Source organism: Anser anser (genome assembly GCF_964211835.1).
Source record: "Anser anser genome assembly, chromosome: 3".
NCBI lineage: Eukaryota > Metazoa > Chordata > Aves > Anseriformes > Anatidae > Anser > Anser anser.
Window position 1 is genome coordinate 78,433,003 of NC_139722.1, and position 19,288 is coordinate 78,452,290.

At 46.4% G+C, this 19,288-nt stretch overlaps 1 protein-coding gene and 1 long non-coding RNA gene across 2 annotated transcripts in view; one reads left to right on the forward strand and one right to left on the reverse strand.

Annotated features, from left to right (window-relative positions):
- The window catches only part of CAPN9 (calpain 9), a 28,154-nt gene extending 17,360 nt beyond the window's left edge, over positions 1–10,794 (reverse strand). The window contains exons 1-7 of the mRNA XM_083831384.1: positions 10,090–10,794; positions 4,848–4,917; positions 4,299–4,417; positions 3,524–3,657; positions 2,777–2,945; positions 1,505–1,588; positions 1,204–1,289 (exon numbers count right to left, since the gene is read on the reverse strand). Of these exons, the coding sequence (XP_083687510.1) occupies positions 1,204–1,289; positions 1,505–1,588; positions 2,777–2,945; positions 3,524–3,657; positions 4,299–4,417; positions 4,848–4,917; positions 10,090–10,302 (875 nt within the window). The 5' untranslated portion in view covers positions 10,303–10,794. The remainder of the gene's footprint in view (positions 1–1,203; positions 1,290–1,504; positions 1,589–2,776; positions 2,946–3,523; positions 3,658–4,298; positions 4,418–4,847; positions 4,918–10,089) is intronic.
- Positions 10,795–11,820: 1,026 nt separating this feature from the next.
- LOC310897424 lies at positions 11,821–17,028 on the forward strand. The gene is made up of 2 exons (XR_014582328.1): positions 11,821–13,622; positions 16,686–17,028. It is a non-coding gene; the product is annotated as an uncharacterized lncRNA (long non-coding RNA).
- The last annotated feature ends 2,260 nt before the right edge of the window (positions 17,029–19,288 follow it).

A 19,288-nucleotide genomic window follows, 5' to 3' on the forward strand; every position in this document is an offset into this window, starting at 1 on the left:
TTTGGAAAAAAATGGAAATGCCCTACTGCATTTCCAATTTGATAGGATACACAGGGCATTTTGTGTTAGGTTTTCAATTCCAGCAACCATTGCAAAATGTTATTACAGATTCCTGTAGTCACCTGGGAGCCCCTCTGCTTTAGGAGAGCTTTGTACTGGCAACCAGAGCTCCAGAAAACCTCCCAAGTGCAGAGTCAGAGCTCCACTTTGCAGAAACAGCATTTTCAATAAACAACCTGAACTGCCAGATGCCTGTCCTGATCTTAACCTCTCTTTTTTTTCTTTTTTTTTTTTGAGAGATATAATCATAAACATAACAAAGGATTTGAGCTGATGTGAAAATATTTCATTTATTTACATTTAAAGGAGGGCTAGGGATGACTATGTGTCTCAGCAATTTTAAAGGCCCAGCCAGGTTATGGTTCTTCTCCTCTACATCTGTGTGAAAAAGAAAAAACTCAGGAGAAGGAACAAAAAGGAAGCAATTTATGTGTGTAAAAATGTATCAAAAAGTGTATGTTTGGGGTGGGAGGGGGGAATGTATTGTTATTTTTTAATGTATATATATTTTTTATTTTGTAGTATTTATACTTCATTTAACCTAGTAGTAAAAGCAGACTGGTTTTCAGACCAATCCTATTGTGTTTCTGTGTCCTTCCATAACTTTAGCAGGTACCACATAGAGAGGGTGTCATCTAACTGTCATACATATCTATAATACAACCTGCAAAGTTCTTGCCTATTCCTAATATGTTTAGAAACCCAGAACAGTAAATGCAATGACAAACTCATAAGATAGAGGGGGTAGTACAAAATTGGTTTATAGATTATTTGTAGTAGGACTAAATATATATGTTATGTTACAGGTACTACAGGAACTAGTTTACAAAAAAAAAATAAAGAGAAAATCACTCCAAACGTATAATATTTACTATTGGAAGTGTCTTAGAATGAACTTATCCAATTTATATTAATGTATGTTTTTTGCTAATACTGGATTTTGGGGGCTAGACATCCTTGACAATGTTCCATTAACTGAGCAGCCTTGAAAATATTGAGGGTGACACGCTAGTATGGCAGTAATACTATTAAGCACATGCAAACTCCTGATTTATTTTTTTGTGAAATAACTGTGCCTGCAGAAAGCTAGACGTGGAGCAGCAGCTTGATTTTTGCATGGCCTGTATGGCACAGTGCACGCACTTGTCACTCCAAGGGCCGTTCCACTCCACCTGTCCCCAGGGGTTCCTTATCCTTATGAGCCGCACTTTCTGGCCCCGATAGCTCACCTGGGGAAGAAAGAAAAAGAGAAAATGCTGAGTGTCATTAAGCTGGGCTAAAAGTGCACTGCTACAGAAGATGTGGGAGGGAAAGATGGATGGGAATTTGAATAACTCCCCCAGGGTAATGCCTCCCATTGCCTAAAGCTGGGGGACAGTCCCTTGTCTTTTGACCGGGGTCTCTCCTTGCCCTGTGCTGCTGACACAAACCAGAGGGGACGTACCTCATCGATGCCCGTCACAGAGTAAGCATGGCCCTTTATAAGGCCAAAGGGGGTTTTGGCTTCTGACTCGGCAGCGCTGCTGGTCTGTAATATGGAAAAAAATGTGAATACCTCTTTTCATAGCGGGATTGCAAGTAGTGTAACTTGGTCCCTTCCAGCCATTATGTGGGAGGTCAGTGGCTAACCAGAGCAGGGAAATGTGAATAGGGAAATTGTCTTTCTGCTCCATGCAGGCAGTGATGGTGCAGTGGTGCCCTTTGAAAAGGAGCTCCCTAGAGCTGTGGGGATTTCTCTTTTGGAGCATTGTACAGTCAGAAGGAAAATAAGGTGGTTCCTGGCTCAGATCCCTTCTATGTCCCTATGATTTTGTATCAACTCCATCCACAGTTCCAGGATATCGATCTAAACTCCCACTCAAATGTAGTTTGATTCAGGTAAGGGACAGAAAAGGTGCACTCAGGTGGGGTCAGGTGTTGATATGCTCTCATTTTGTGTTGGTGGGATTTTTCATTTGATCTGAAACTTTCTTCTCCAGTTGTTCATTCTGGTGAAGAAACCCGGCACACACTTGTTTCTGAACCACCTTTACCACTGAGCACAGTGGACAGGGAACAGCAACAGGATTTTCGCTCTTGCTGTTGAGCAGCTCAGGATTTTTCACCAGAAAGCCAAGGACACATGGGCAGCTGCTCCTACCCTGGGTCAGGCCTGCTGGCAAAGCAGTGTAAAGGCACCTACACAGCTGCTACATGTCAGCAAAGTTTTCTCAGTAAAAGTGGGAGATTTCAGTACCTGGAGGGATAAATCTGATGCATTTTAAGCCCCAGTCCCTATTTACAAATTAACACAGTGATCCTGAAAACTTTCTTGAGTCTCTCAAGACCCAGCAGGTGTTGTTACAGAATCCAGAGATGAAGAAAATCAATTTTTAGTCTGTGGAGCCTTTAAGTCCTCATAAAGCTATGGCTGGTTTGTCAAGGGACCAAGTAAGACAGGATTTAAAGTTCACCCTCCCCAAGTGCTCATACTAGCATCATTATTGCCTTAAATCCAGTGGCCATCACCTGCTGAAATGTGATGAATCTTTTGTTTTCAACGGCTGTACTAAGGACTACATCAATATTACATATCTGTCAGTTCACAGCTATTATTTGCAGAGTTAAATGCATATCCATCTAATTGTTAATGATTTAACCATGCTTCAAAAAGTAGTTTTTTAATGCAGAAACCACAAAACTAAGCTGAGAAAATCAGACCCCATTTGTTACTTACATCGATAGAGCAGCCCACCATTGAGCATCTTTTCAGAGCTTTCTCTAGGATTTCATAGAAATTGTCAGGAGCCTTTTTAACCTCATACATTTCTCCTACTCCCCCAGTGAAATCCTCCATGGCTTCTATTGTGCTGCCTCCTTTCAGAGCCTCGTAGCTGCCATTCAGCCTGGAAAACACATGCTAACCGTGAGACAGGCTTTCAAAACTTTGAAGAAACCCATGCTTGAGAGCTTTCTCACATGGGCATAAAATCACAGAAGGGCACTGAAGAGACGTGCCCCAGAATGTACTCAGGAGATAGATGATGTATATTGGGATCCTTCTGCTTTCCTTGATAATTACATTTTTAATTCATTCGTTCCTCGATATTCTTAAAGCCTGGGGCTTTTCTTTTATTAGTGTCAGTGACCATGTTGGCAAGGGCTGGATATCTTTCCATATCAGTGGCTTGCTGCCTGCCAAATCAGTTAAAAATCTAGAGTTGGCCAGAACTATCATCTGAGGTCTCAGCGGGGACACAAATGGTAGGATTCAGGCTTTTATCCAACTCTGTTGCTAACAGCTAGGTTTGTATCTAATGCTGTGATGGGAGCTGGACAAGCTCACAAGCTCTTTAGATCAGGGCAGCAGCATGTGCAAAAAAAAAATAAAAAAAGCACTAGATAGAAGCTGTTCACTTGAATTGTGTATATTATATGTACAAACTGTAAATCATATATGTATAGTGTGGTACACCAGACTTACTTGGCATAGGCTTTCTCTAGTAAAGCACTCCAAAATTCGTTGTGTTCAGCTGAGTGCAGGAAAACCAACCGGCCTTTGAAGGTGGGTAATCGATCATCAATCACGACATCCAGCCACTCGTTGTGCTGCCAAAACTATTTAGAAGAGATGGAGCATGAGTTGGTTGACAGCATGACATTTTCTGAGTGTAGGAGATTCGTGTCCCGGTGCCTCTAAGTGTCAGCTAGTGACAAGGATAGGCTTGCTCAGAATTCGTATGTAAACCATTCCTTCCCGCTGTACCATGCTAGACTGCTCTGAAGGAAAGTCAATCTGTCTGAAAAAAAGTCTAAAAGAGTAAATCTGCACCATAGCTCCTTAGCTGGATAATGGCACTGACGTGGTCACCAGTGAGTCACATACAAGTGGTCACCAGGTGATTCAAACCATCTTCAAGACACACATATTACAGACCACAGCCGAACTCTTGTTTCATCTTTAAGGCCTTACATCCTAAGAGGAGTTCGCGTGGAAAATGTGAAATGATCTCTAAAGCCATATTTCTCTTCACAGAACAGACGTGGCTATGTGTGTGCATGTGAGAGGCTGACATAGCCCTCAAGATTGTTCCTCAAAACATAAACAACAGATTAAGTTCAGCAATCCCTCCCCCCCCCCCCTTTTTTTTTGGATGTTTCCTCTGGAGTAACCCACAACCCCACCACAAACCAGACCACAACATGCAATTACCAGCTGCCCAGAACTGTGGTCATGCTGTGCCAGATTTTCATCTTACCTGGAAGTGAAATATTCCAGCATAATCTGGCCCAAAATTTTGATCCAGCGGTACCACTCTTGCTAGTGTTTTTTCATTCAATGTGAGAGAAGCTATGGCTGCTAATAGCCAGCAGTCACCTGTGAATTGAGAATGGGGAAAAAAACTCATTTTCCTCCATTGAGAGGAAAAGAAGATGGTGTGGGGGTGAGGGGAGATGTTGTCACAGTTAGCTGTCACCCCCGTTGAAAAGAGATCCTGTGTGTCCCCAGGAAGTGTGTCCCTGCCCAGCCAGGGCAGTCTGGAGGTGCTGGTAGATGAAAAGCTCCCTTGGGGTCACAGTACCCTTGCATGGGGATCCTTCTCTGGCCTTGAATCCCTCTGCACGAGGATGATCCCTGGCACAGATGGGAGAGTGCCACCAAAGAGGTGGCTGTGGGCAAGGTGAGCATGGGAGGTGCCTCCAGCGTCACTGCTCTCATCGGTTCAGGGGAAACATCCCCTCACGTGTGAGGATATTCCTGCTGCTCTGCGCAGGGTGCACGCATCCACACAGAGGGAATCACTCACCAAGATCCCCTTGGCAAATGTCAGTTCTCGTAGCTCCTCCAAGGATAAACTTGGGATCCTTGACAATGTCCTGGAAGAGTGGGAGTGAGACACAGACATGACTGAAAATATGCCAGGAAAATGTCACTGTCACTCTGAGCCCAGATGTGAGCCCTGTGTGTGCACGAGCTATATTTTCATGCAGCAGTGTAAGCCACCACAAAGAACTAGATGGGGAATGCTTGTAATTAATCCTTGTAATTAATTATAGTGCAGAGCAATTAAAGAATCAGCTATCCTCATTTTTTCCTAATTAGTTGGCTGCTAATGAAAGGCTGGCATTCTTTATTCACCCATAGGCAATTATTAAAATAGAGCACATCCTGGTCCAGAATCTCAAAGTTAAGTTACAACCCTGGCTATTTTTTTTCCCAACAGCTGAAAAAAAACAACACCCTAAAATTGGCAATTTACCTTCAAACACAGTATTAGGCCTTGTATTTACTTGCACATAATACATAGTCTCATGGTTGCCAGACACTATATGTCCTATTTCCTCCTCAGACAAGGAAACAAAAAAGGCAGACTCCAGCCTTGTTTGTTTTAGAGTCAGTTTTTAGGAGGAGCCAACATTACCCACCCGTGTGTGCTCAGAGGTTAGAGGGACTGCGTGATCACGGTGACATAAAAGCAATTCTGAAGTATCTCAGCTGGACAGAAAAATCACAGTGGCAAACCAATATATGTGGCAGGACTTTGCCTCCCTTCTTCCCTTTCCCATGAACTGTAGATTGAATTGAATTGATTGAACTGAGTAGAAAAGGGAAGAAGAGGAGGAGGAGGAGGAGGAGAAGGAGAGCATCTAATATACTGCTGGGGGAATATTCCTTGAGCTTCTCAGTCTGCCACGATATGCTATTGCAGGCCCTATTGCATGAAATTCTTTTATGTAATCAACAGAAGCTTGTAAAAAAAGACAAAGAGGGAAGAAATATAGCAGAGCACACTCAGTCACTTAACCCCTGCATTTGCCTAGAAGGAAACAGAGTTACTTTTGGTTCCTGTCACTGCATTTTTTTGGGCTGTCAGGGTAGGACACAGGCAATTCAGTTCAGCTTCCCTCACTTACTCCTGGAGCATCTGCTGCTGGCCAAGGCTGTGGCCAGGACAGTGTCCCCGATGAACTGGTACTGCAGTTCTCATCTCAGCCAGCGAAGCCCAGCCATGCCCCTAAGGTAGCAGCCTGACTTTCTGTCCTGTCAGGCCATGCTCTGCTTTGCCGAGGGTTTGCGGATGGCAGTGGGCTGGTATTGGTGGTGAGGGGGACAGTGTTTTACTGCTAGACAGATGAGGTTTTTCAGCCCAATTTATGGCAACCATCATCTTCCTGCAAGGTGGCTGCGCCCCAGCAGAGATGACCAGCATCACAGCAAGCCTTGCAGCTTGTCACATCAGTCACCTCCCCGCTACATATATATGTAGGAGGCAGGGGGGGACAGGGGAGGGCTGCTGTCAGCTGCTTTTTGCTGTTGCTGTAGGCTCTGCCCTCCCCAAAGCTCAGGGGTGAAGCCCAGCAGCTTTTGTGACCTGGTGACTTTGGTGGCGCAGCAGTTTTGGCAGCACACAAGAAGAAATGATCACCTGGATGGCAGAGGAAAACGGCACACGGCCACGGATGAGGAAAGCAACTCTCTTGAGAAGCTAATCCCTCGGAGGAGATATTCAGGCAGGAAGCAGGTTTGCGTATTTTTTGTTTGCCTTTGCCGGGGAGGAGGTGGTGGCCAGGCTGTGCCATGTCCCCAGCGCACCTGGCGAGGGGAAACCAAACAGCACCTCCTCGTCAGCTGGCCCGCCTGCTTGTTAAACACACCCAGCCATGTGTGACTGTGACGGGATGTGAGCGATAAAGAGCACAGCTCATTGCCTTCAAACACCAGCACGACAACAGCTGATAAGGCAGCTGATCTTTAATAACGTGCCTTATTTTAGCGCTGTTGCTCCTGGAGAACACGATTCTCACAGCATTTAGTGTTACCAAGAAACTCTGCGTGCTAGCGAGGGCTGAGATAAAAAGCCTCTCCACCGACATGGCCACAAATGCTGCTGAGTGCTGGGAGAGTTTCATGGCTCGTTGCCTATTACACAGCCCTACAACTGACAGATGAGAAAATATTTTCAATCTCCCACATTTAAAACAAACACAATTTTTTAAAAAAATCAATAAAAAGGAATTTAAAGGACTTTGAATGGACCCGTGTCACATTCTCTGCTACACAAAAGAAAACCAAGAGCTACAGTTTATGAGTGGATGTTGCAAAAATAATAGTAAACTTAAAGGGATTTTCAGGCTGGATGGTGTAATAACATGTATCAGTGCTTTCAGCATGCTAAAAGACAAAACCCAGGACTAGATCTTGCATTCATATACAGCATATTCAAAGATTCACCTGCGTAAGGGTATTGCCTAGAATTAGGGTGATGAATTTCTCAGGGAGATGAAAGAAGGTGCCTGCAACTCTCCTGCTGCTGCTTTGAAGCTATGTTTCTTTCAAGTCAAAGGGAAACAAATTGCATCCTTTGGGACTCTGGCACACATTGGTAGAAGGAGGTCTAAGAAAAGATCTCCCTCTTAGAGATCTAAGAAAAGCTGAGGCTGAGGCTGTTTATGATGGCCTTATTTTTGTGATTATATTTATCTTTCTGGTTCCAGCATATAGTTCCTGTCATACTGGTTGCCAGTGGCTGTTCATATTAGGAGAATTTCCTTCTTAATTCCTCCTGTAGACCACAGATTCAATTGGCATTGTTAAAATACATTTGTGTTCTTTTTTTTTTTTTTTAATTCTTCATTCTTCAACTTGTCTCTTGCTTTCTCAGATACTGAGCTACTAGAAATAAATGACATATACTAGCCCAACAGTTTAATTTAGACATAAATTAACAGGACAGGGAAGGGAAGGGAAGGGAAGGGAAGGGAAGGGGAAATAGAATGAGAAAAGGGTCATCTATTTTTCAAATTATTCTAAATTTTTGATAAGGTGCAATTTCAAGGATTTCATTTGTAAAGATAAGGGGTTGGCAAACAAAACTATATAGCTTTCTGAATCTTAGAGCACTTAAGATTTTTGTAGAAATCTAGACATTCACCAGGTGCAAATCAGTGCAGCTCACCAATTGCAGTGGTAGATGTACAGATCTGGGCTAGCTAGAGGGTCTTGTTTATTCTGTGTACAAAAGTTTGTGCCTGCAGGTATATATATATACGTGTGAAAATAATGAGAAAACCTTCTCTACTCTCATTACTAATGAATAAACTGTAACAAGGTGTAAATCTGAGGACTAACATTATTTGGGCCTGCAATTACCTGCATGTACTGTGCTACACTTCAGCTGAGCCAGTGTAAAACACTGGTAGGAAGGCAGTAAAATTCAGCCACCACGAGAAGCAGTCTGAACACCAATACCTAAACGCAGGGGCAGCGCTGCTGGGATCGCACTGTCAAGGCACAACCACTTGGCCAGCTGAGCCGAGGTAATGAACCTGGCACGTGCCCCAGGCCCATACCCTGCTTGCAAAACGTTAACTCAAAATGGTGTTACAGTGCTTGTATTTACTGCTGTAAATATATATAAGTATATAAATGTAAACATAATTGTAACGTAAATGCAAATATATATATATAAATACACACACACACTGACAGCTAATAGACATGAAACTGACTTAGCTTAAATGCTGAGGGGCTTAAACTTTGTCTTTTTGCATCCTTAAAGCTTCCCCTGAGCTTTATTTCTTGCTGTGCTGCTCACAGGAGATCATCTTTTTCTGTGGCAGGCATTGGAGCGCAAAGGCATAGCCTGTTTCAGGTAGCTTATTCATAGTAGAGGTATTTCTGCTTCAGCTTACAAACATCCTGAAGATGAGACTGGTAAGTACAACAGACAGACCACACTCCTATCTCCCTCACTACCACACACAAGGACATAGGAGTTACGTCTTTGAGCAAAGCAACCCCAAACCTCCAGCCTGCTCCTGGGGGCAGCCCCAAAGCCCACCTGGCCTTCGGGGCACTGCCAGACAAGATGGGCAGCAGTGCCTGGGGGTCTGCTCTTGCCTTTGGGGCCATCTCTTGCTTTTACATAGCTGAAACTTGTCTAGGAGTAATAGCTTTAATAATGTTCTGTAGTGACACTACGTTAGCTATCGGACACTAAGGCATTTGAATGTCTCTCGTTGTGGATTAAGTGAAGCCAGAATGTAAACACATTTTAAGCCCGTTTTGTTCTTTTTCTCTCTTGGTCCCACTATTGGCAAAGGGACATTTTCTACTGATTCTGAAGCTTTCAGACCATGATGAAAAAGAGAATAAATGTTAATCATTAACAAAGAAATGAAAAGTAGCCACAATTTTTCTGGCTATTAGTTAAAGCTAACTGGGGAGAAGGAACCAGGAGCGATGTTGGTTTTGTGATCTGAGAGCATGTGACTGGCGAAGCTTCAGGCTATCCCTGTGTTATTAGTGTCTGTTACGCAAGATGCATTAAGAGATACTCATCGAGCCCTTGGCTACTGCTGAATGGCTCAGTAACCATGGCATGTATTCATGACCTCTCAGTGTTTCATGATTGAAGCAAGTATGTCTCATGCTCTGAAAGTTTGAAGTTTTGAATTTTTTAGGTTTAACCTAAATTATGAATTTCCTCCATTAATGGCAGTTGTTTTTTAAACAGTCATATCATAATAATGTATTTTACCCTTACTTCCTTGCATGCCCTCTTATCTTCATCTTAACATTGCTTTTGCTTGGCAATAATGTAAGAGAGATGCCCGATTAGAAGTTCTTTATGCATGTACGTAAACATATGCACATAAAGTGTGGCTACACAATAAGCTACAGAAGGCAGAACAGAAGAAAATCTACATACAATATCTTAAAATGATTAAGCCAAAGGCCTTCGAAAGGACAAGAGAATATGGGAAAGGCATAGGATTTTACAGGATAGTTTTTAAAAATGGATGTTTCAGAAATACTTTCAATAGTTATCAGATTTTAGCTTCTATTACAATGTCCCTACCCTTCCGCTCCCCCTTGCCAGTTGCAAGCCAGCAACACGCAGCTCTGTGGGGTGAAACCTTCCAACCCTCCTCCTTGCCAAGGATCCCAAACAAACAGCAAAGCGCCCCAAACAATTATTGGATTTCCCTGCCGTACACGGGAGCAGTCCCACCAGATGGTGGGGCATGAGGACATCGTGTACTCACCCCAGGCCTCTTCCAGAGGAAGGGAACGGGTGGCTTTTCGCTGAAGAAGAGGGAGGCGTCACTGGCAGGGAAGTCAGGGTCCTCGAAGAGGCTGCCCCTGCGCAGGCAGTCCTGCTTTAGCTCCTCGTAGGCTTTCCCTGAGCTGTGGGTGGCACGCGCCTCCCGCGGCAGCGGTGGCGGCCTGGGCTTCGAGTCCCGGAGTAGGTAGGGCATGGCTCCCACCAGGGAGAAACACGGGGGGCTGAGGCTTAACGGGACGGGGGTAGAGGGAGAGAGGAGCGGGAGCAGCTCCGAGCAGTGTGGGAGCAGCACGATGAACACCCTGAAAGCAAACAGGGAGGGAAGGCAGCCGGCTCGCCACGCCAGCTGCTGGGCCGGGAGTGGTGAGGTGGTGCCAGGTCCTCCCCGGGGCAGGGCTGCTGTGCCCACCCGGCGGTGACGGGCCTGTGTGGGGCTTGGCACCTCTCCCTGCCACCCCTGGCTGCTGACTTCAAGGTATGGGGAGCCACCAGAGCGAAACACAAGCTGCAGGACGGGGTGTAGCCTCTGCAACCGCGGCAGGCTCGCCCTTTTTGTCCAACACACGAAAAGCCCGGCATGATGGATGGTGGGGCTGTCCCAGCAGCCAGGTGCTGTCGCTGTCGAGGGACACCAGGGCTGAGGTGTAAGGGCCAGGGCTGCTCTGCTGAGGGGTAGCCCGGGGCTGGCCCCAGGATCGGGGTGCTAGTATCTTGTGGGGACGGCTCAGGGCAAGGCAAGTGACAGGGTATTTTACCTGGGGGAAGGATTTTAACAGACTGTGCCTTAAAGGATTTCTGTGTGTGTTGTAACAACGGATTTTAAAACCAAATACACATGCAAAACTTGCCACTGAGTTCTGGGTTTCATGACCTTGTTCGTCTCTTGTTGTGCTTCTTCTGCTGCCCAGCATCTACCTGCCACATCACATCTCACATTAGACAGCAAAACGCTGTCCTGGAGAGGATGTCAGTCCATGCACCGTGGATGCTCCGAAGAAATAACGGCAGGGTTCAGAGCCAGACGGGCCTGGGTACTCCTCCATGCATGGAATGGCAAGAGATGCTGCCCTGGGAACAAATTACAGTTCCTGTAACACAAAACACAGCCCTGAGTACAAACACCAGTCAGCCTCCCTGTGCTTTAATTGGCCCTTTGGTCGACCACTCGAGCTTGCTGCCAAGGGATGATTTATGGAGAGCAATTAGGTGAAACAGAATTAATTCCTTTCTGTTCTGCTATTTGTCACAGCAGCGCTGTGAGGAAAGCTTTCTTTTTCACAGCATATATTCCCATGTTTATTCCCCATAATTGCATCCATTGTTGATGTCTGCAGGCTCCCTCCTGAGACCAAGTTCCCATTGTCCAAATGTATGGATGCTGTCCAGACGTGTGAGAAGAGGCAGGCCTTGTGCTCCAAATGTGGCAGTCATCTGACCAAACTTTAGGTCTGCAGAACAGACTCCAAACTACCCACCTTGGCTTTTTCTACAGTCAGTATGGAAGAGCAGTGCCTCTAGGAAGTGATTCATTGTGTCCTCATCCATAAGATCTCTCTGGAGATGAGCGTGTCTTTCATTTCCCTTTAGGTGAAGCCTCATGGACTAGCTGAGGGTAGATGCTCAGCTATTAAATGTGTATAGTCATGCGAGATGGATCCCAGCTAAGGGACTAAGGCAGGAGAAGGTCATAAGTGCCAACATGAGCCTCAGAGATGTGATGTACCCAACATCCCACATCCAGTCAGTGGTAAAAAAACAGGAATGCGCTTTATCCCCAACATCTCTGTGTGGGCTAAGGCACGTTCTCACACACCAGACTAACGTGAAGGCCGGGGAAGGAGACGTTCAGCATCCAGGATACACAGCCTCCACACCTGCTACAGCCCAAGGGGAGTGACCGCATATCACCTCAGGGAGTTCCCACTTTTCAGAGATCAGCTGCAATCAAAAATGTGTGGGCTGAGCTCTGATGGGTACTCTTTGTGCTGTAGGGAAATTCATAAAGTTTCTGTCCTAAGTGAATGCTCTGGTGTGTTAATAAGGGATGTTTTCACACTGCAGCCTTTCCCTCAGAGGGCAGGGACAGCTCTTCCCTCTCCTCACTGTGCTCAAGTCCTGACACTGCAGGAAAGTTCACATCTCTGAGATCTCAGCCTTGGTGTAAAATCTGTCTGAAAGTGGCATGAAGAGATGGCACCTGGAGAGAGCAGTTGGGAAAAAGAGGAGTGAGCAGAAAATGTTAACAAAATATTTCAGTTCTCAGTTATATACAAAACTTTGTATCTAGCTAGCCACACTCAAGTGTTTTACAAGAAAAAAGACTTCTAGCAGTTTTGCTCTTTTACCATGAAATCTCATTTGAAACCAGTGAGAAGTGCTTTTCTCCCCCAAGACATCTCTTGTTATTGCTGCCTCCTGGTGTGGTCTGCGGATCCTCAGGGACTGTTATAGGTGGGAGGAAAGTGAAACATGGTCTTGGTCTCATGCACAAGAATATCTGCATCCTATATAGGATAGGATGTTGCAATAAATCATGAAATTGTTTTAGGAAAAGAGTGGACCAAAGAAACTGATAGCATCTCTAGCCTGATCCCTTCATTCATTGGTTTTGGGTTAGGGGAAATTATATGTATTAGATTTCTGTATAGTAGGGACTATTAAACTACATTGTGCTAGTTGCTGTGTAGATATGCAATTTCAAGATATTTCCTGCCCTGCAGGAACAACAATATACATATTAGGTATAAGGCAATGGGGAGATAAGAGAGAAAAGGGAAATGTTGTAGAAGTGGTTTGACCTCTGTGTTTTTGAAAGGTGGATATGGCTGGAAGGCTTGACATGAAGGGATTATCCTGATACAAATAAAAGGACAATTACACCTATTTGGTCCTGGCCTCTTTGCTGAGGATAACTGCAGGGATGCCAAGCAAAGCAATTATTTGTGTGGTATTCCACTGGGGACAGACACCAAAATATTCAGATACCTCAGGATACGGGCAGACAAGCAACCAGTGTAGAAGGGCTTTAGTTCTTAGACATGCTGATGCACTGAGAAAAAGCAGAGTAGGTGTTAACACTCGGAAGGTAGGCAAACACAGATGATAAGAGTCTTTGACACTAGGCTTTGTACACTTTAATTTGACAAGCTGTTGCAATGGACACACTGTGACATTGAAGCAAAGTAGGAGCAGGGCTTGTGACAGCCCTGAGCAATGAAATCCTTTCTGCAGGGTTGCACTGTCAGGGGACAGCAGGTTTCCAGCCCCCAGCCCTCTCCCAGCAGGACTGATAGGGCAGGTCTGCCCTTGCCCTGCAAAGTGGGTGCCTGCACAGGTGTAAAGGCACTGCCAGATGAGAGACAGCCTTCAGAGCAAATGCAATTAATTCCCAACAGGCCACCTCTGGAAACCATTAGGCTCATGTGGTCTGCAGATATCTCTCTCTGAGCCACAAGACGAGGCAGGGCTTCAAACTGGCAGTGTAGCAACATCAGTGATGCACAGGCTGGCAAGGTATGCTAAAGCTGAACGCTGTTTTCTTCTCCATGCACCACCATTAGATGCCTGCTCCTGAAACACTTGGAGCTTTATCGGTTATCTGCAGCCTTGACTCTAAAGCCTGCAGGGAGTGTGAGCACCAGCTCAACTGCCTCTGCGCGCAGACATTGTTCATAGCACTAGCTATAGGTGAGGATTGCTGGCAGCGAGGATGTAGGCAGCTCTCGGAGCCCATAGGCAAGTGCTCTGTGAAAGATGGGCTCTGGGACCCACCAGCCCGTGGCCAGGAGCAGAGTCTGGAGAGGTGGGATTTTGCTTTTCTTTTGCCCCAGAGGTGAGACCTTTGTTCCTGTTCTCCAGAGCTTTGGGGTGATGAGACTTTTCTCACCATTTTCTTGTGGCACAGACATGGTGCTGGAACAGGCGTTTCTGACATTTCCTTTCCCACCATCATTGCTATCAGGTCAGACTTCCTTGAATTGTCTCCTTTTCACTGAGAAGGCAGAGGGTCTAGTTTGTTTTTCTGTGGTCTTAACTGCCAGAGACTCCCATTTTCTCTCTCTCAAGCTGTAATTCAAGGAGTAGAAGGAGACATAGAGGGAGCCCAAAAGGCCTGATGTAGGAAACTATTAGGTCCACTTCTCCCTGGCATCCTGCATAGCTTCATGCTACAGCTCTGCCTCTCAGCCCCAGCTTTTTAACATCTGGCGTGTGCTTTTCTTAGTCACACTTACGTAATTCCTTCCCCATCAACACCAGGTGGACCCTGGTCATTCAGGATTTAAAGTTGGTTATTCAAATGACAGCAACCTGATTAAGTCTTTCATAACCCTGTCATGGTTAAACCCCATGCCCTGTCATCAGTTTAACGTTGCAGGGCTTATCCATAGCCTTTGACCTGACTGATCCCAAGTTCTCCGGTACTTGTTGACTGCTAGCTAAGCCCCGCCACTGTCATCTGTTTTTCTCTAAGGGACTCTTTTAGGCTAGACGATTTCATTTCGTGCTCCTTCTCCAGGGGTTTGAGAGGCATGACTTGTTTTGCCTCAGTCCCTTTATAGCTCTTCTTATATTTGCAATGATTTATGGATAAATGTTATGTGGACTGAGGTGCCATCTGTGAAACCGGGCAGCTCTCCGACCTTCCTTCTTCCTCTGACTTTGTATGAAGTTATATAAAACATCTTTGTTCTGTCTCTGAGATTAGTCTCATTTTAAACTGCTTGGCGCCCTCTGAACTTGTGCATTGATTTGAATCCAAATGTCACAGCCACAGTCACATGAAACCACACTATTTCTTATACTTTCCATTACTTTGGCTCAATGCAGAGCGTGGACTTCTGCCTGGTGGCTTGCAGCCTGGCAGAGTTTGCATGTGCTCCTGCACGCATCTTTGCTAACTTGGGACATTACAATGCTCCACCTACAGCTGAGACCAGACAAACTGAGCCCAGCTTGGGGCTTTTTTTTTTAGGACTTTAACGTCAGCTTCCAGCAGTAAGGCCCTACAGGCTCTCTCTGGCCTGTTCTGGGGAGAGGGGCTGGAGCATCCTTCTCTCTCTTTCATTTCCAGAGGCAGAAGAGAGCAAAGGGAGGGGAGGTCAGGAAGGTCACGCAGGGTTTTAGGGGTTGTGCTGGGACTGCAAGCCAGGCCTGAGGACTAGACTGCCCTACGAAATGTCACGGGCCAGCCTAGTGAAAACTGCTGTAGAGCAATGAGAAAAAGGCTACTGGAAATCAAGGGGAGGGACATCAATGAGTGCCCTTTAGAAATCCTGCTCTGGGCTTAGTCAAGAAAAAAACGTACCTTGGAGGAATTGCAAGGTGTCAAAATCTCATCCAGAGGAGGAAGCCAAAATTACAGTGAGCGCTCATTATCATTTTGCACAGCAGCAAGAGGCGAGAGGCCACAGCCAGGCCGTTTTCTCCGTATTGTGGAACAGCAAAAGGGCCTTGTCCTAAAGAGGTGCCTGTCCCAAATTCTGTTTTAGGACTCAGCCACACTGCGTGCAGCTCTGCCACCGCTGCCCGCTGCCTGGCTATGAAATGCTGACACAGAGCAGACATCCCCTGGGGCTGACTCGTTTCACAGTGTAGCCCATGGTGCCTGGGGGTCCCTAATGCTCATGGCATCTCAGGACCAGGCAGCATCTCTGCCCTCCCTGACTGTGTTTGTCCCCTTTTTTGCCCAGCATTACTACTCCCCTCTGTTGTATACCCAGGGAAAAAAAAAAAAAAAAAAAAAAACAGCAACATGAAAAACATCTTTTTGTGTGCTTTGGTGAGTAATGACAACGTTATCTGTGCTGGCAGCTGAAATATCATTGTTAGACAGCCATCTGAGTGCTTTACCAAGACAAACAGGCACAGCTTTCCGAGCTGCTCTTCCAGGCTTTTGTCAGAGCTGAGCCAATGCTGCTTCATTAATTCGTTACTTTGGAAAGAGGTCGTTTTACAAACAAAAGGGTGCTTTTAAGATTAGTTTTATTCTTTTTCTTTGGACTGTGAAACACCAAGTGGCAGTGTGGGAGCGGAGCCAAGCTACAGCATCTCTTCAAACCCCATGAGTCAGAGGAAAGCCCTACAGGAGCTCAAATTTTCCTGGGAGAATAGTTATAAGAGCTCCCACTGTTTCCACTGTTTTTTATTTGTTTGTTATTATTATTTTATTTGGGAGGGCTGGAGGGGGGATTATGGTTTACAGAGGCTTTCATCAGCATGCGTTTCAGCAGCCTGACTGGGAGGCAGGCTTAATTCTCTTCTCAATAGGAGGACCCTGAGCTGAATTTCCTATTCTTCAGCTTTCTCCCTTAGGTAGTAAGCTAAAATGTAATTTTACCATTAACATGGAAAAGGTGGAAAAATAAGGCAAGATAAAAATAAAATGAATCCTAAACTGCAGCAAACATTTAAGCGTTTGCTTGAAAACCACCCAGTAGAAACAAGAGCAGGAAATTCTGCTCTCTGACTGTTACCACTCACTGAAACCTCAGAAACTTCAGTCACAAGCTCTTTTATTATTTCCTGCAAAAAGCCACCGGTGGGTATAAATTTGATCTCCCCCCCGCTTGCTTTCAGAACTGTGGGCTGCACGAAGCGAAGGCAGGCGAGAGCACCTCCGAGTGCCCCGGGCCGGCGTGGAGGCAGCCGGGCGCTGCGAGGCCGGGGCCCTCCACACGGAGGCAGCTTCGGATCAGGAGAGGAAGGCGAGAGCCTCTGCAGGCTGCTGGGTTAGCTCCTGCCTTTGCCGTTTTCCTTCTGCAGGCCTGAGCTCTGCAAATAGTCCCATTGCCTTGGCTGGAGCTAGCCCTGCTGGAGCTGATGTGTCAGCAGCCCTGGGAGGCTCTGCGGGGCTCTAGCAGCCCGGGCAGCCTTACTATAAAGCTGTCTGCCCCTCTCTGCCTCACTGCTTTCCACCTCTCTTCATCTGTCTACGGGATCTGAGAGTGGGAGGCAGGCCAACGTGCCCCACAGCTTGGCTGGTAGCAGTTGTGTACCCCTCGAATCAAAGCCAACCCAAACGCCGCCTCCTTACCTCAGGTCTCAGGAGGCTTCTGCCTTTATTTTATATCATGGGTCATATTCTATGATTCTATATTTGGAGGGTTGGAAATTGTGGTTGCTGGCCCAAGAGAGTTGCATTTTTGCCCCCATGTCTGTCTTTTTGTGTGTAGGAGCTTCCTTTTGGCAGCTACAACTCCTGGAAATAAGAGAGTCCCTACACCACCACAGTAGGGAACGAGCCAGTCCATTTCCCAAAAACAACCTGCATCTACCGTGTATGATTAAAACTGCTCCTCAAATGAGAAAGGGAGAACGGGGAAACTGCTGCAGACATTCTTCTCAGAGGAACACTGAATAGCAGCCGAAATAGCTGAGTCCTGCTGCTACCTGCCCACCCTGGGCAAGAAGCTGTGGGCAGAGGAGCAGGAGAAGGGGTAGAGGTGGCTGAGGGAGGCTCAGGTGGGGATATTCCAGCTTCCAAAGGTCTTTCTATGGTACTGCTTTTAATTTCACTGAATAGCAGCCTTTTCCAGGCTAGAAAACAACTACTCTGAGTGGTGCCCTGGGGATGCAATGAGAACTTCAATATCCCAGTGGAGCCACCAAGGATTAACCTCTCCAGGTCTCACCAAGAGGATCCCCAGGGAGTAAAGCTTCACTGAACTTTGTGGTGGCAATCTCACAACACTCAGGGGAGCAGGATGCTTGGTGGCAGAGCCTTCTGGACCTAGTGTTGTAGCATCTCCCAGACAGCAGTCCCCTGGCTACTTTCCTCACTCACCGCAGGGAACATCCTGAAGACTTCATGGCTGACCCAGCTGGGAAATCTTGGGAAGGTGCAAAACCCCTCCTTGACACAAAGGCATTCAGCAGGAGCATCTCACAAAGTGCGTCAATCTCACAACAAAGCTTGCTCCAGCTCTTTGAGGCAGGCATCATGCTGTGCAGGCACTGCTGTCCCTGGATGTCATTAGAGGTATTCAGTTACAGCATGATCAAGTAGGTAATGCGCTAGGCTGAGAGGCAGGAAACTTGGATTCTTGTCCTTGAGGTGCTTCTAACCCACTGTATGGCTGAAGGTGAATCGTGTCACCTCTCCGTGTCCCCTTTCCGTCTTAGGACAGCCCCATGCTGTCCTGGCTGCTTCAGTCTGGGATCGTCTCCGCTCCTCACAGCACCTGCTGCAGGGAAGGACCCAGAATCATTTGCAGGTATTACACCGTTCAATGAGCTCTGCAGGTGGGCGGTCACCAGCACAAAGACCTCCCTCAAGGGGTCCGTTCCTTGAGGAGCAGAAGGAGATGCAGAGCTGGTGACGCTCCTGCAGGGACCTCTGTCCCTGCGAGGAGGGGGCATGCATCATTTTGGGCAGGCCCCAGCTACCTGAGTCAGCCTCCAGCCACCCACTCACCGTGTGTATTTTGGCACTGTCCGGGCTGGCACGCTGCATCCCTCTGTCTCAGCACAGGGATGAGTGCGGGACAGAGGCAGGTGAAGGCCAGGGTAGGAGGACCACAGCGGTTATGCTGGCTAATCACCAAGTCAAGCACGGGTTTGGTTCAGTTTCTGTACTGAAAAATTGGCGGTAGGGTTAAGCTGTACGCACATGGTCCTTGAGTTTTGTAGCAGCCGTGCTGTTCCTCACTGTGAGGCCCTGCAGCAGAAGCGGGATAATCTCTCTTTCGTCATCTGTACTTTGAATGCTATTATTGAGAAGCATTTTTGCAATCCTCTTTACACAAAAAATTGGGCAAGCACTGAGTACATCCCTCGTGCTGCTTTCACAGAAAAGCGTTTCCAGCCAACAAGGGCAGGAGTCAGGTGTACAGAGAAAACAGAGAGAAAATAAAAATCACATACAAAGCTATTCCTTATCAAAGTTTCATTAAAATAGTCCAAAAAAATTACTTTGCACAGCCTTTCCCCACCAGAGATAGGAAAAACAAACAAATAAAATCAGGCCCAAGGCAACTTGCCACAGTTCTCACAGAACTGGGGAAAATTGGTTTACTACCGTGCAGGAACCTGCCTGACCCATCAGCAGATCTGTACCCCCTCCCTCTTCCCTATGTATTTACTCTGGATAAAGCCCCTGAGTACTTTGTGTGCAGCAGAAGTGAGAACAGAGCCCAAAGGTCTGGCAGGAGACAGAGTTCAGACCCTGGTGCAGTGACTCT